Source organism: Malurus melanocephalus, unplaced genomic scaffold (genome assembly GCF_030028575.1).
Source record: "Malurus melanocephalus ecotype Western Australia unplaced genomic scaffold, MMel_1.1 scaffold_8, whole genome shotgun sequence".
Taxonomy (NCBI): domain Eukaryota; kingdom Metazoa; phylum Chordata; class Aves; order Passeriformes; family Maluridae; genus Malurus; species Malurus melanocephalus.
The window spans coordinates 4,182,631-4,197,538 of NW_026623240.1; the positions used below are offsets into that span (position 1 = coordinate 4,182,631).

General features: G+C 43.9%; 2 protein-coding genes across 2 annotated transcripts; both read left to right on the forward strand.

Moving 5' to 3' along the window:
* Positions 1-939: 939 nt before the first annotated feature.
* On the forward strand, positions 940-6,536 carry BCL10 (BCL10 immune signaling adaptor). The gene is made up of 3 exons (XM_057374556.1): positions 940-1,081; positions 2,854-3,142; positions 4,170-6,536. Exons 1-3 carry the CDS (start codon positions 998-1,000, stop codon positions 4,535-4,537), a joined length of 741 nt encoding a protein of 246 aa, XP_057230539.1. The 5' UTR covers positions 940-997; the 3' UTR covers positions 4,538-6,536.
* Positions 6,537-7,791: 1,255 nt separating this feature from the next.
* CUNH1orf52 (chromosome unknown C1orf52 homolog) lies at positions 7,792-11,497 on the forward strand. Its single transcript, XM_057374567.1, has 3 exons — positions 7,792-8,110; positions 8,200-8,407; positions 9,542-11,497. Exons 1-3 carry the CDS (start codon positions 7,853-7,855, stop codon positions 9,628-9,630), a joined length of 555 nt encoding a protein of 184 aa, XP_057230550.1. The 5' UTR covers positions 7,792-7,852; the 3' UTR covers positions 9,631-11,497.
* Positions 11,498-14,908: the final 3,411 nt, after the last annotated feature.

The window sequence follows — 14,908 nt, forward strand, 5'->3', positions numbered from 1 at the left end:
AATGGTCTGCCCTGCAGCCCTCTGAGCAGGAAAACGGGAGATAGTTTACTTCGTATTTCAGATGTTTAATGTAGTGATGCACAGTTTTGAGAAATTCAAATGCACTACAGCTAAGAAAGGCACCMCAAAGAAAGGGTGGGAATAACGCAGGAGGAGGTGGGCTTGCSAAATGTCCGGCAATSAGGGCTGCATGGCGAGGGTGGGTTTGAAAAGAGTCTAATGAAATTAAATGAAGATTAATGAAGTTTGAGATGCTGTCGTTTCCCTGGGGAGGWGGCGCCGTGTCCCGGCGGGGCAGCAGCTCCCTCTGGTGCTGCCTTGGAGCACAACCTGTGCAGCGGAGGGGCTTCAACGCCGTCAGTCCCCAAAAGCTGCGGGGAACCCGCGCCGCCCGGCACTGCCCGGTACCCCAAAGCCGCTGTCCCGACGTGCCAGCACCCGGACGAGCCGCCCGCGCCGGGAGCTGCGGGCCCCGACACCGCTCCGCACCCTCAGGACGCCTTTAGCGGACGGGCTGTCACAAGTCTCCGGCAGGGCCCGGGAAGGGCAGTTTCAGCCCGTGTCCCAGCGGCACAGCGCTCCCGTGGCGAGGAGCCCTCGCCCAGTCCGTGCGGCCGGAGGAGCCGGGAATGGCCCGAGCCCGTCACCAGAGCCGGGGATGGCCCGGACCCGTTCCCGGAGCCGCCGCCGCCGCCACAGCGTCCGCTGCACTGCGCGGGGCCGGGCAGGGCGGGGTGAGGCGGAGCGCCGGCACTGAGCGCCCATTGGCGGAGCCGGGAAGGGGCGGAGCGTAACGCGTATCCTGAGCGCCCATTGGTAGATGCGGGCCAGGGGCGGGGCCAGGCCGGGAAGCGGCTGCGGCCGCAGCTGGTGCCGGCAGGGGGCGGGGCGGAACGCCGGCCCTGAGCGCCCATTGGCGGAGCTGGGCGGGGGCRGAGCCCGGGCCGGAAGCGCCGCCCCGCGCGGGTTTCCCCAGCGGCGCCGCCGAGGGTTCGCCATGGAGGGCCCCGGGTCCTGGTSCAGCTCGGGGGTCGCGGGGCGGCCGCTGACTGAGGACGAGATGGCGGAGGTGAAGAAGGATGTAAGTGCCGGGCGGGACCGAGAGCCCGAGGCCCGGGCCGGGCGCGGAGCGATGAGTGGAGCCGGTGCGGGGGCGGGGGAGCGGAAGCGCTGTGGGAGCGGGTGCGGGGACGCGGCGCGGGGGCGGCAGGAGGGACGGGACCGGCGCGCCCGGGAGGGCGGCGGGGAATTTGGGGCGCGGCTCTGCCCTCCGGCAGTGTGAGGCTGATAATGGCTCACCAACACTTACCCSGGGCCCGGTGCTCACCCCGAGTCTCGGCCGTGCTTTGTGTTGCTGCTGGCCGCCCCTGTGTGGCGAGGGTTCGGTTTGTCCCGGTGTCTGCTCCGCGATGAGGCGCAGGAGGCCGCAGACGGGATGGGTGACATGGTACCCAAAGCCTGGCTGAAAGAATTCGTGCTGCTCCTGGTGCCAAATAGAATTCTGTCTTAGCGTGAATATGTTCATTAAGTTTTGGTTTTTTTAATTGAAGCTTATATTTTTAAATTGAGGTTCTATATTTTCYTGTTTTCTCCCCTCATACTTACTGRARTCTAAGGGAGGATKTCATCCTTATTCAGTCTGGATTAATTTATCTCWTTGTGAGACTGGGAAGCAAGTTGGTGGTGCTAACCAACCTCAACAAGTGATTGTTTAATTTTAAAAAAGTAAAATCACAGTTTATCATTTATTTATTGCYTRTCYATGGTCCTCTTTGTAATTTATGGTKTCTTATGTTTGACKGATTGGGGTTTTTYAAAGTTCCTTTKAAGTACAGTAAAGTYTCCTTGGAGTTTGAGTTCCATTTCTTTCTAGCTTTATGCTTAAGTGATTTCCTTTAAATGCTTTGTCATAGTTCTGTGAGACATGTTTTTCAAGTTAGTACTCGCTTCTGTGGAATCACAAGTTAATACTGCAATAGCTGGTATTGAGTAGTTGCACCAAAAAAGAATAAAAACTACTAGAGTCAGACAATATATATATATATATAACATGGTAAGGGTGTTAGTCTGGGTCAGTGACTGAACCCTCGGCTGCACTTCACAGAGGTGCACGAATGTCACTTCAGCCCTTAATCTTATAGGTTCTCCCATAATACTTGGAGGGCATCATGGAAACCTTAGGTAGAAACAAATAACATTCGTTTTATCATCAAAATGCTGTCCAGTAAACCTGACTTTAGAGTTTCTGCGCTCAGATTTTAAATGTGGCTTCACAATCCAGTGTGCTGGTTCAGTGTAAATTCACTCTCAGAGCTGTTCAGGTAACTTCAATGGGATCTCTGCAAGTCAGGGTGCATTTGCATGTGTTTTGGATGTCAGTAATCTGTTGAACTTGTCAATAGTGGTGTGTATTTACAAACGTATTGAACTGTGAGTATATTAAAGCTGTTGCTCTGAAACTGCTTTTGCTCAATGCAYAGAAAACATCAATAACTGCAGTATTTTGGAGTTGTGCCTCAAGGATACACACAGTATGGAGATGGGGCAATCAGATTTACTTGACTGTTTTGAAATGTGCTAACCTTAGGCTTTATGTAGTCACATTTTCTATGAGTAGTCACCTTATTTCCAAACAAACATTAGAACTGAGTTCAGTCAAAGAGTTAATGAAAGGGATAATTAGGTAACAGGTTTTTTTTTTAAAAATTTACTCTGAGAAAAATCTCAACTAAATAACACAGCGCCAGATTTAAAAATTATTTTGCTAACCTATATCAAAATAATACAAGTTCCAACTACAGACTTCTAAATAACTTGAAATGTTGGCTGAYACTGGTTTGTTTTGTTTTTCAGGCTTTAGAAAGGATGCGTCCTTACCTGTGTGATAAAATCATAGCYGAGAGACACTTTGATTACCTGCGTTCCAAGAAAATACTCACTAGAGAGGACACTGAAGAGATTTCTGCTCGATCTTCCAGYAGGAAAAAGACTGGGAAGTTATTGGACTACTTAGCAGAAAATCCAAAGGGACTCGATGCTCTGATTGAATCGATCAGACGGGAAAGAACACAAAACTTCCTGTTACAAAAAATAACTGATGTAGTGTTGAAAGTCAAAAATGAAAAGCTTGAAGCTATTAAAGGTAACAAATTTATAATAATGTTGTGTAAGGCAGGTTTTATTTTATCTACAAAATTAAAATCCAAAATTACAGTCTTCCTCTGGTATTTGGAGCAACATGTTTGAAAATATCACCAGTTTGGGTTTAAGACCTAGTGCATGTATTCTGTCTTTACCTTTTTACTATCTGAACACATCATAAATAACAAAAATAACAAATTGCAAAAAAAAACCCCTATTGTGTTGTTATGATGGATAAATCTGTCTTCACGTTTCAGTTTTGCTTTTCARAAATGAGAGGTTATCTTCCATCTTCATTTCTCTTGAAGATATTTGCTGCAGTGGCAGGATGCTCTGGTTTTGTTAAACTTTGTGCCTCAGCAGAAGATGTGCTAGCAAATGCAACTTGAGGGGAATTTCCCTGTATGCCTTCAATGCCACAGTTTAAGATTAGACATTTTAAATTTTTGTGTGAGTTGTTTCATACAGGCTTAGAGGTTTTGTTGACATCCAAACCTTGAAGTGACTGTGTGTACTCACATTTTAAGGCAGGGGAAGAAAGTACAGGCTTTCTCCACCAAAAGGTTTACTTCCCCTTCCACACCCATCAAAAGGCAAATAAAGAAGGAAGAAGTAAATTATAACCCTAGAGATGAAGGGCCTGAAGTTTTCTCTGCCTTCAGGTAAAATAGCTTGGAAGCAGAACCATCAGCTGAAGCTTTTGAAAGTTTGAAGAACACAGAGAGAGAAATCTAAAAAAAGTTGGGCTGAAGGGCTAAAGTGACTTTCTAAAATGAATCTTAAGTTGGGGTGCATCTTTGTCAAATACTGTCTGATACTGAGTACAGAGAGACCATATCAGCCCAGATAACCTGCTTGTTTGTTCTTTAATTTGTCAGCAATAGTGGATATCACAGGTGAGATGAAGGGTTAATCTGTTGAAAATGCAAACAACTGATCTTTGACAGTCTTACTGATACTAAATCAGAGCACAGTTTTAAGATGGCCYCATACTGTAATTAAATCCAGTATCTCTTTTTTTGTCGTAGGTCTAAGCTGCAGCACCTGTATGACCTCACTGTACGGAGGAACAAATGATCTCTCTAGATCATTTTCTGACGAATCAAATTTTTTGGATAAAACAAAAGACAAAGAATCTACCCAGATGCATCATCCAGAAGAAGATTGTAGCACCGCTGCATTTGTGTCTGCTTTGTCTCTTCATTCCATGAATTTACCAATTGCAGAGATGGGAAATTCTCAGTGCAGTGTTTTCTTAGCCACCCTCCCAGGGCCTGGAGATCCCGGTGCACCCCCTCTGCCCCCAGAGCTCCAGTCAGACCAGCAAGAACCATGTACCAGTTCAAGTGACAATTGCTTTTTGCCTTTAAGATCACGTTCTGTTCAACGGCAGTGAACTTAGTGACCTTTTTCCAGATGGTACTGAAACTGTGTGATGTCTCCTAAAGGTTAACAAATGTTTTCAAACTGTTGGAAAATATGGAGGAAATAATTATGCAATTTCTGTTTTAATTTTGTAATTGTGTGATGSTGGAGCTGCTTGACTTTTTGTGATTGTTTTGGTTTTTTAGGGAGCTTTTTTCAAAATACTGTGCTATTATACCAGCAAATATTTGGTTTTTAAACCAACGTGTATAARATTTCACATTTAGTTGCAGATACTTTAGCTGGAATTATAGAACAAATGTTTTTTTTTTTTTCCTACAGAAACTAACAAACCAGCTTTTCTTAGTCACTTTGTGGATGGATTAACTGGGAAAGATGCTTAGGAAAAGTATTGAGTATGGAAAAATAACTTTCTGAACTAAAAGCTTAAGCTTACTTACCAAAAAGCTGATACTCATTTACCAAGTTAAATGTTGCTCACTAGGATAAATTCTGTTCTCCATGTATGTGTGTGCTCCTCCATTTGCAGACAAACCTCAGAAATCTGGCCAAATCCACGCTTGTTTGCAAGGAGTCTCTTCCTTATGTGAACTTTGTCCTGCTGGTAAATCAAAAGGCATCAGTATCGCATATGCACTGCTGCAGGTCTTGGCATATTATTCTTGTATATTAATTAAAGATTACTGATTTGAGATGCACTTTAAATATAAATTCTCATTAGTACTGGAATAGGAATGTAAACTGATCTARCAACATTGTGAGGGCTGTAAGTAAACATTGTAGGATGCTATTAAGTAGCAAAGCTTGTATGTTTTGTCCCACTAGGGAAGTGGAGGAGAAATTGTGTGTCAAGAAAGTATTCCTGTCTGAAGGACTCTTGGAAATGGGGCACTTCAGATACCTCCTCTTCAAAGCAGACAGACAGGTTTACATTTCATATTGTTTAGAGTCAAATGCATTTTAAACTTTTTCAACATGGGAAGGTTCTCATTTCTTGACACCATGTAACATATTGTGTTCCTCATACTCGAGTTGTAACCTACCTTTTATGCAGGTGCCTATAATTTCAAAATTATCTGATGAACTCTTGGACACAGGTACAGTTGTGTTCTGCAGTGCTACACTTTAAAGTGATGGGATGCTTCAGTATGTCAAAGGGTAGGTTTGTATTTAATACCCTAAATTATTTTGGCTCTCATATTGTGTATAGCCATGTAATCCTATTCAAATTCACACCCAGGTAATACTACTGAACTCTTCTCCTTTTGTGGAGACAGCCTATCTGCAGGACCTCAATATAGTCTCTATAAACTGTTTTTCATTATTATTCTGATTTTGGAAATAGATTAAAATGAAATGCAATGTTGAACTACACTCCAACCCAAGTAAATGAATAGCTTACACGTGAGAAAGAGATGTTTATAAAAATCCTTGTTTTTCTTGTCTACATCTACAGTTGTAGACTGTCAGGATGGTGAAAGTGCTTTTCAGTGAAACTGCTCTGGAAATTAAATGCATGGAAATTAAATGCCTAGATGTGCAAGCAAAACTTTGCTCTATAACATGAAATTAAGGACAGGATGAACTCCCTCTCTTCCCTTAACTTGAATTGTGGTTGCACAAATTCCGGACATCTAAAAAGTGATTTGTATTCAGTCCCACTATAACCACTTACAGAGCTGTGCTTAGGCTTGAGTCCCGTTCTGGGTTCTTGTAACAAGAGGAGAGTGAGCAGGGTTGGCCTTAACAGACAAAATGCATCAGCTCAGGGTGGAAGCTGCCTTGCTGCTCCCCATCCTGCAGGGACCACGCCCAGCACAGCCTACGAACCTGAGACCTTGAATGAATGTATTATCTTACCAAATGTTTATAATATGCATTTTTTMAAAAATACTTTTATCACAACTTTTGGAATAAATTCTTTTGTATAATTGCCTGTTTTCCTGTCTGCCTCCCATTTTTAAGATGTTCAGGTTGCAAGAGTTGTTCATTCCGTTAATATGATGTGTGGTTTTGGTTTTGTGTGTGCGGGAGGCTTTTTTTTGTTCTCCTTGTCTTTTTAGAGAGGTTTGTGTTTGGTGGAAAGACTGACTATGTGAAACACCTTTGCCCGTAGGACTGCACTCAAGAGCAGTCTGTAAGGAAAACATGCATGTGAAATCAAGAGCTGTGCTGCTTAAGTAGTTTCTGTGGTTTGTGCCTACTATTGCTAACCTTATACTTGCTTTTYTTCAAATTACTCTATTGCTCGACTTCCTACGGATGTGAGAGGAGTTGCTTCCAGCCACACATATCTTGACTTCATTCTTGAATTAAGATTTTTATTAACGGGAGAAACAAAAGCATTGAGTGCTGAGAAGTATGACTCAAAATAAGGGTTTGCAAATGCTGCAGGGACTATGGACTTTCCATTCAGGGGTTGTTTTGATTGTACTTTGTGTATAGGGCTTATTTCAAAATAATGATCAGCGTATTGATTATGGGAGATCAGCAGGATATGGGTTAGTATCTTCACAATAAAGGAACTGATCATATTGTAATCAAAACCCCTCCCTCAGACCTTATCCTGCTTCTGGTAGTATAAGTAATCTGAACATAGAATCATAGAATATGACTTGGAAGGGTCCCATGAAGATCCTCGAGTCCAGTTCCCACCCTGCACAGAACACCGCAAGAGTCACACCAKGCGCCTGAGAGCGTTGTCCGAACACTTCTTGACCTCTGTCAGGCTGGTGCTGTGACYRCTGCCCTRGRGAGCTGTTCCAGTGCCYGGCCACCTTCTGGGTGAAGAACCTTTCGCYTATATCCAGCCTAAACACCCCAAGAATCGTTCACTTATATCCAGTCTAAACACCCCGACTCAGCTTCGTCCCGTTTGAACACTACCAGTGCTTTAGCTCATSCAGTAATGTAGGTACGAGTAAATCACAAGGAGACCTAGTACCAACTTAATAACAACAAATACGAAAAATAGGGCTTAGTGAAGATACCCTCGTGGATGGTCAGCGCTGTGTGTGCTCTGGGTGGGTGATCAGACATTAAGGAAAACGTGTTTTCCCTGCAGGTGTGAAAAGGGAGAAATGAAGGTTGGCTGGGTTTCGTGTCTGATTTCRGTGTCTGGTCACTCGAAAGGAAGCACCGGGGCTACGGCGTGAGCCCTGCCCCTCCCCCGGCGGAGGAGCTCCCCCCGCTGCCGCCGGCCCCAGGGTCAGCTCCGCGCTGGGCCCCGGTCCCGGAGCAGCCGCGGGCTCGCTCGGAGCGCGGCGGGGCCGGAACCCTCGGCGCGGGCGCGGTTTCCGCGGGCGGTGCGAGGCGCGGCCCCGCCATGGCGGCGGAGGGGGAGGATCCGCTGGGCTATTTCGCGGCCTACGGCAGCTCCAGCTCCGACTCGGAGCCCGAGGAGCCCCAGCCCGACGAGCGCCCGGCGGGGGCCAGCGCGGCCTCGGAGAGCAGCCCGGGGCGGCCGCGGCTGCCGCCGCCCGACGAGCTCTTCCGTCGGGTGTCGCAGCCGCCCGCCTTCCTCTACAACCCGCTCAACAAGGAGATCGACTGGGAGAGCCGCGTCCTGCGGGCGCCCGAGGAGGTGCGTGGGGCGCGGGGTGAACCGCGGCGGCGCTGGGGCCGCCCCGCGCCCTCGGCCCGGTGTGACGGGCGCTCTGCTCTCTCCCGCAGCCCCCCAGGGAGTTCAAGGTGTGGAGGAGCAACGCCGTGCCCCCGCCGGAGACCTACAGCCCGCCCGAGAAGCCGCCGCCGCCGGCCCCCGCCGTCGACATGGCCATAAAATGGTCCAACATYTACGAGGACAACGGCGACGACGCGCCCCGGCCGGCCGGCAAAGCCAAGTTCCTGCCGGACGAGGAGCAGGAGCTGCTGGAGTCGGGTGAGGCCCTGGCTGAGGCGGCTGTGCCACGCACAGGCTGTGTGAGCCCTCGGAGCCGGGCTGGGCGGGCGGCGGAGCCCTCTCTGCCTCGGGGAAGCTCTGCTGGCTTCTCCTGCATCCGCTGCTGCCCAGGGGCAGAGCGCTYCGGCTGCAGGGCTGGTTGGATTGCAGTGCCGGTGTTTTGGCTTTCCTGGGATCAACACACACTCTCCGTTGTCATTAGCAGGGACGGGTTAGACTCTGTAGCACTAGTTCTATGAAACTATCAGGTTCAGTCATGGTGCTGCTAAAACAGAAGTTGGTATGGGAGCTATGTTGGTCTTAGTTGTAGATGTCGGTCAGATTGCTTTTATAACGTTTGCAAAACTTGGGGTCCAAGAGAGGAAGATAGGATGTCCATGGGACAGATAACTGAAGAAAATATTTACTATCCTCTTTGCTTTCAATCATGGTACAAGTTGTAATGGTAATGTAGGAAGTAAAGAAATATTTCACAAGTAGGAAGATTTTTTTTGATGGCTGGAGAAGGAGAATAGCCACCAACAACCAAGAGAACAGAACCAGAAGAGGWAATTCTGGGTTTTCAGAACACATAATAATTTATTCGTTCACCAGTAAAGTTGTCAACCAAACCTTTTCTAAAGGAAGGATTTTTTTCTGCCTTGTGCCCGTTTTGGTTCTGGGTGTTCTTTCCCAGTGGCAGTTTTTATGTTTAGCTCCATGTGTTCTGTGTGTTTCCCTTCTCCATGCATTTAGTCAGCCTTCGTCCACAGTGAGAAGATAAAAGGTTAAGAAACCTTGACATTATTTCGTGCTTCAAAAACGTTATTTTCTAGCTTTTTTTATTAGCTAGCCAAATAATTTTGTTTTTACAATAGGTACTGTACAGTAGTAGCATAAAGCCTCTTCTTAATTACCTGCAGTGGATTGTGGTAGTAATAAGAAGTAACCATTCCTGTTATGTCCACATATTGTCTGCATTCCAAAAATGAGGATCTTGTCAGTTAATACTTGTGTGTCTTTTTTCTAGGCATCTCAGATGTGGTTAAGTCAGTTGTTCTGAGACAGGATGGTGTTTAAGACAAACAACTGCCTTTGCTGACTTGGATTAACTCTTTCTTTTTTTTTTTAAAGATGGTGAAAAAGATGATGAACCAGCTTCTGCTAAGAAACGGAAAGTAGAGTCTGGAGAGCAGGCAAAGAAGAAGAAGAAGAAGGTATAAGCAGGGTGTTTCAATGTAGACATAATGAGAATTTCAAGGAACTCRGATTCCTCTGCTGGAATGGGAAACAAATCTGTGTTTACTGAATTTCTCTCTCGTATTGGGTAGGGAATTTTATTTCTGTAGTATGCTTGCCTTTTGGAAAGCACAAAATTAAATGGACATTGTTGTGGTAGAACWTGTTTACTGAACAAAATTCAAACCTGTTTATTTAAAAGAAGGATTTAGAAGAGAGATCCATTGCCATGGATACATGTGCTCGTGCAGGTTACAAGGCATCACAGTATTTCATCAAGAATCCTGGTAATGTGAGTTTTGCTGGACTGACTTTTCCATTGTGTCAAAACCTTTTATAAAGGAGTATATACTAAAGATTTTTTAGGTTTGGTCTGTGATATGTTCACATAATGTTGTTTTTAAATGTATGTACAGACTGCAAATAGTCACTGGAATAAAACTACATTTGAAAACATCTGCAGTATAAATATTGCATTGCGTGCTCGGTGAATAGGATCAATGAATTCTGTACTGTATGCCATTCAGTCATGTCTGACTTAACAGATACCTCAGGGCTTTTTTTGTTTAAATAAATACACAACTACAAACTGAATAAAGGGACCTAAAAATGGAGTTTAATATTTTATGATTATTTTGATGTTACAGGATCTTCATCAGTGAAAATGAGACTAACTGATGGGGGAAGAATTGAATCTAATGTATTCTGCCTGAAACAGAAAATAGAATCTAGATATTTATGTGGACCAAAAGYATGACAAAGCTGTGATAGAGTCTCTTCTGCCAAATTGTATTTATTTCAGTGCAGACAGTTGGTAATCTTCTCAAAGTGCTAGTCAGTAAATGTTTCATTTTTGATATGCTGCTGAATGGGATTTTGGTCTGTATATGACAAGGTACCAGTTGTACTGGATTGGAGAAAGGCTTGCTATATATTTTCAAATAAAGATTCTGTGCCTTAGGAAATCTGTAGTGAGATTAGGGCCTACTAATAGAAGTTTTGTATGATTAAATTTTTAATGTAAAAATGTGYTTTCTGTTTTCCTTCTGTCTTGAACTAGCTTTACTTTGGCAGAACAGATTCAGTATTGCATATGTGCTAATATGATGTTAATATTTTTTAAGTGATTTTAAGAGTTTTTTTTTTAACCTCAATATATAGAAAAGCATGTTCATTTTTAGTGAGTGTATGAACTTGTTAACAAATCATGCAGTTCTAGCCTTGGCAGTGTGATAATGCTTTCTCTGGATCCTTGTCTACCTGCAGACTCTGCAACTGCTCCTTGCCAATTTTACAGGCTGTGGGGCCAAATCTGTGATATATTCCAGCCATTCTGTGCCAGCTGTAGATGGAAGTTTTTATGCTAGAGATGCTTCAGTGCATCATCTTCAGRAAAAGATGATGAGAGAAGTGCTACAGTGCTGCAGCTTCTGAAGCAACTCAAAAGACTTCAAGAAACAGACTGGAGGTTTTCTTCAGGTTTGGGCAGCTTATGAAAATTTGTCTATGCTTCAGAGTCTGTGAAACATGTGAGTGARCCCCAACTAAACTTAAACAGATAGCTGAGATGTTCAGAAATGTCTTAACCATAAAACAGTTTATCCTGGATTGTCTTTCAAGGGAAGGCAGTGACAATGAACTGCTGACAAATGGGAAAGATTGCTTCTGAAAATTAGTCCTCTATTAAGTCATCATTCTACTGTTTTTATAACTAATCAAATTTGATTACAATCGTGTAAAGGGAAAAAAAAGAGCAGTAAAAATGCATAGGGTTTGATTTGATTAAAAATTTGTCAAAATYAGAAAAACCATGTTTGGAAGGCAGTTAATTTGCAATGAGCACATTGTGTTGCTTCCATACGCTGGCACAATAGCACCTGCAGTACTTGGTTTTCCAAGAAAGGCAGGATGACCTGGAAAAGAAGAATTCACATCAGTACAGAAGTACAGCTGTTGAGGATAATGGCAGACAGTGCTGCTTCCCAGAAATTCTGGCAGGGAGGTTGTGGAGAAGCATCCATCTAGTTACTGTGCTGTTCCTGTTCTTGATGCAGACTGCTTCTGTTGAAATGCCTATTCATTTACAAATAGTTTGATAAGCTTAATGCTGCCAATATGAAAGTAAATCCAGAGAAATMTAGTGTGTTCCATAAAGAGTAATTTATTGTGAACCTGGAATCAGCACAGGAAGAGGCATTTTTATCACTGGAGAGAAAGCAGTGCTGGCTCACTSTGGTGACAGGAAGCTCATTTGCCAGCTTGCTAATCTTAGGGAATCATGGCACAATCAGGACAAGAAAATTCAGTTCTTTCAGCCACCAGCACGATCAATTTGGATTTTCTTTACAGACTTGAAATGTTCTTGTTTCTGTGTTAGCTTGCTGATTTTATCCAAGCCCCTTTGGCCACTGGTCACASATGTTTGTGCTTTTGCTTTGGGTGTGGATTGGATTGCAGCTGAAGTGTGTGTTCTTGTAGGATAAATGGTTGTACCAGTTGAAAGARAACCCTGGCAATGGCTACAGCTGTGCAGCATTTCCATTTTGAGAAGTGTGATTTAAGGACACCCACAATTRCTTGTTAGACTGGAAAAATCTGAAAGGCTGTTTTCCCAGTAGCCAGAGAAATCCCAGGACCCTCAGGCCTGGGCACAAGCATGGAGGTATCACTGCAGAGGTGAGCTTGCTGACAGGCCAGTCACTCTAGCAGCTGCTGAGTGGGAATGGCTGYCCAGGCATGCTCAGGAGGAGATGCCAACTCCTCTGTAGTTCACAAGAGGGCAAATGTTACAGAGGAAAAGAATTCTCAAAAACACTAGCATAAGAGRTGATTAGAAAACCCTTGAGCAAATGGAGGCACCTTGCTGTGAAATCTGATTCCATTACTGCCAAAGGCATTTTCTGGCTGCACTGACTGAGGTGAAGTTTAACAAATGATGCAGCAAGAGGCAGTGATTAGCTGGGCAGGCTGTGGCTGTCTGAGAATGTCAAGACTGACACAAAAGCAGGATTTCTGTACAACAAAACATTGGCAGAATACAGAATGGGAATGGGAATCTGAGGGAGCAGTTCCCTTCTGAGACTTGGTAGCAGTGGACTGCTTTCTTAAAGTTTAAAAATCATATAATAGGAACCAAGAAATAGCGGGGATAATGGAGGGAGAGAGAYTGCAATGAACTAGTTCTTTATGCTGAGAGTATCACAGACCAAAAGGAACAACATCACCTTCAGAGGAGTCCACAGAATTTCTGTCACTGCTAGAAATTTGCAAAGATAGRTTGGGCCTGGGAGGCAGAGTCACACCAGAGAATGGAATGGGTTTGTGCTGCTGGTTCCTTTGAACTGCTTTCTTCAGGGCACTTCTGAAAARAACAGGAATTTTCAGGGAAGCCAGTGCCTGTGGAGCTGGATTGATGGAAGAATGCAATGAATTCAATGAATGGAGATAAGCATTTTTAGTCCTTATCAAATAATTTTATCAGGGCTCTTCATTTAGAAGACTAAGTGGTCTTCATCTTTAGAATGCTTTAGTCTTGGTAGCTTCAGAAGATAAATCACATATTTGCTTTGCTGTAGTTGTGAGCAGCAACACAAGAACTCTGTATTTTGTTGTCTTCTAACTAGGTAAACTTGTTCTTGGAGCAAACCCTCATTTCCCRTCCCTTCCTATAACTTCTCCCACCATGTGTTTCTTGCTGCAGATGGACTGATATGAAAACAAATACAGGGTAACTCCAGGAAGGTGTAATGGGGAGTTAAACCTAAACCACAGAACTTCTCAGGGGAGGATTAACCCACTCTCCTCAAACCAACCCACCAAACACAAGAACCCTGCCAGCCGCAGGCTCACAGCAAAAGTCATTGGTAAGGAGTCTTTCTGTTGGAAGCAGAACACGGTCCAGTTTTGTTAAAAAAGTAACCTCTGTGACCTCTGACATGGGCTGGTAAGGAGTGTTTTGAGGAACCAGGCCAGGTAATAGGAGAGATGAATTTCACTTCTGTTGCAGAAGGGATCACTTCTACTTAATGAAGACCTAAAGAAGGGGTTCTTTACAGGGAAAAAAGTTTCTCTGTTAGGCTTCTGTTCTAGAAATGTGTCACTTTCAGTAATAATCCCTTCCTTAGGACTGATAAAATTGTATTTTGGATACTAAGAGCTTATGCATTGTCTGAAATGTTTCAAAGAGTTGTATATTTAATGTAGTCATAAGGTTGGCAGTGGCAAGGACTAGTTTAAAACGTCCTCTTTCAATGGTTAGGAATGCTGGGGCTACCATTAGTGACTTGTTCTCACAGGAACCTTTGTGCSGGGCTCTTGGATACTTGTAAAGAAGTATCTCTGACAGCTGTGTCACCATGATCTTTGACAATAGTAACACAATACTGCTCCCACCTTGAAAACTTACTCTTTTTGAAGTATCTCTATAAAGCCCATTTGCAGGTTTTCCAGCTGTGCTGCTCCAGCAGAGAGCGCTTTTGTTACCGCTGKCACAGAGCCTGTTGAATCATCTGCAGCTCAGCTCTACACTACAGAACCCAATTCCTTTCTAATTTTCTTTCTCATGCTCGATTAAGTGTTTCTTGAAACAGTGCACATCTGTTTTGTTTACTTTCTTGATATCTTACTCTAGACAAAGATGTTTTAAACAGCTTTTGCACTGTAAATTTCACATGATTTTTGAATGCTSTATGGGGAGAATTGCCATAATCCTTTCTCCTCAAAGGAATAATTCTTACATTGATGGATCATGATGAAAAAATTATTTGGTACACAATTTTAGTCAAATGTGTTTGTTTTCAACAAAGCAGTGAAAAWCAATATGAAAATAATGAATGGTTAAATGTCATGCTAAATGTCTATTTCAGACAAACTAATTACTGAGTTTCTAATTTCAAAGTTGAAATTTCTACTAATTTCAAAGTTTCTAGCTTAGCAGAGAAAAGCCCAAAAAGGGCTTTGTGACCTTGTGCTTAAAAAAGGTATCGTTTAAATTTAAGAATATTCAAGAAAAACTCTTATTTCTGTAAAATAAGAAAGTGAGGAAGAATTGGCTTTGGAAAGTTACATTTTTCTTATTATACAATGGACTTCTAACCTTCTTTCATGGAAGGTTACAAAAATTTGGCTGGAATGTGCCTTCCCAAGGTGACCCAGCCCACTGGCTGCCCCAGGCCAGCCAGGCCCACACCATTCCTGTCCGACCTCTTGGCTTTAAAACAGCACTGGGAGGGGAGACATGATCCAACCAGCACCACCAGCCCT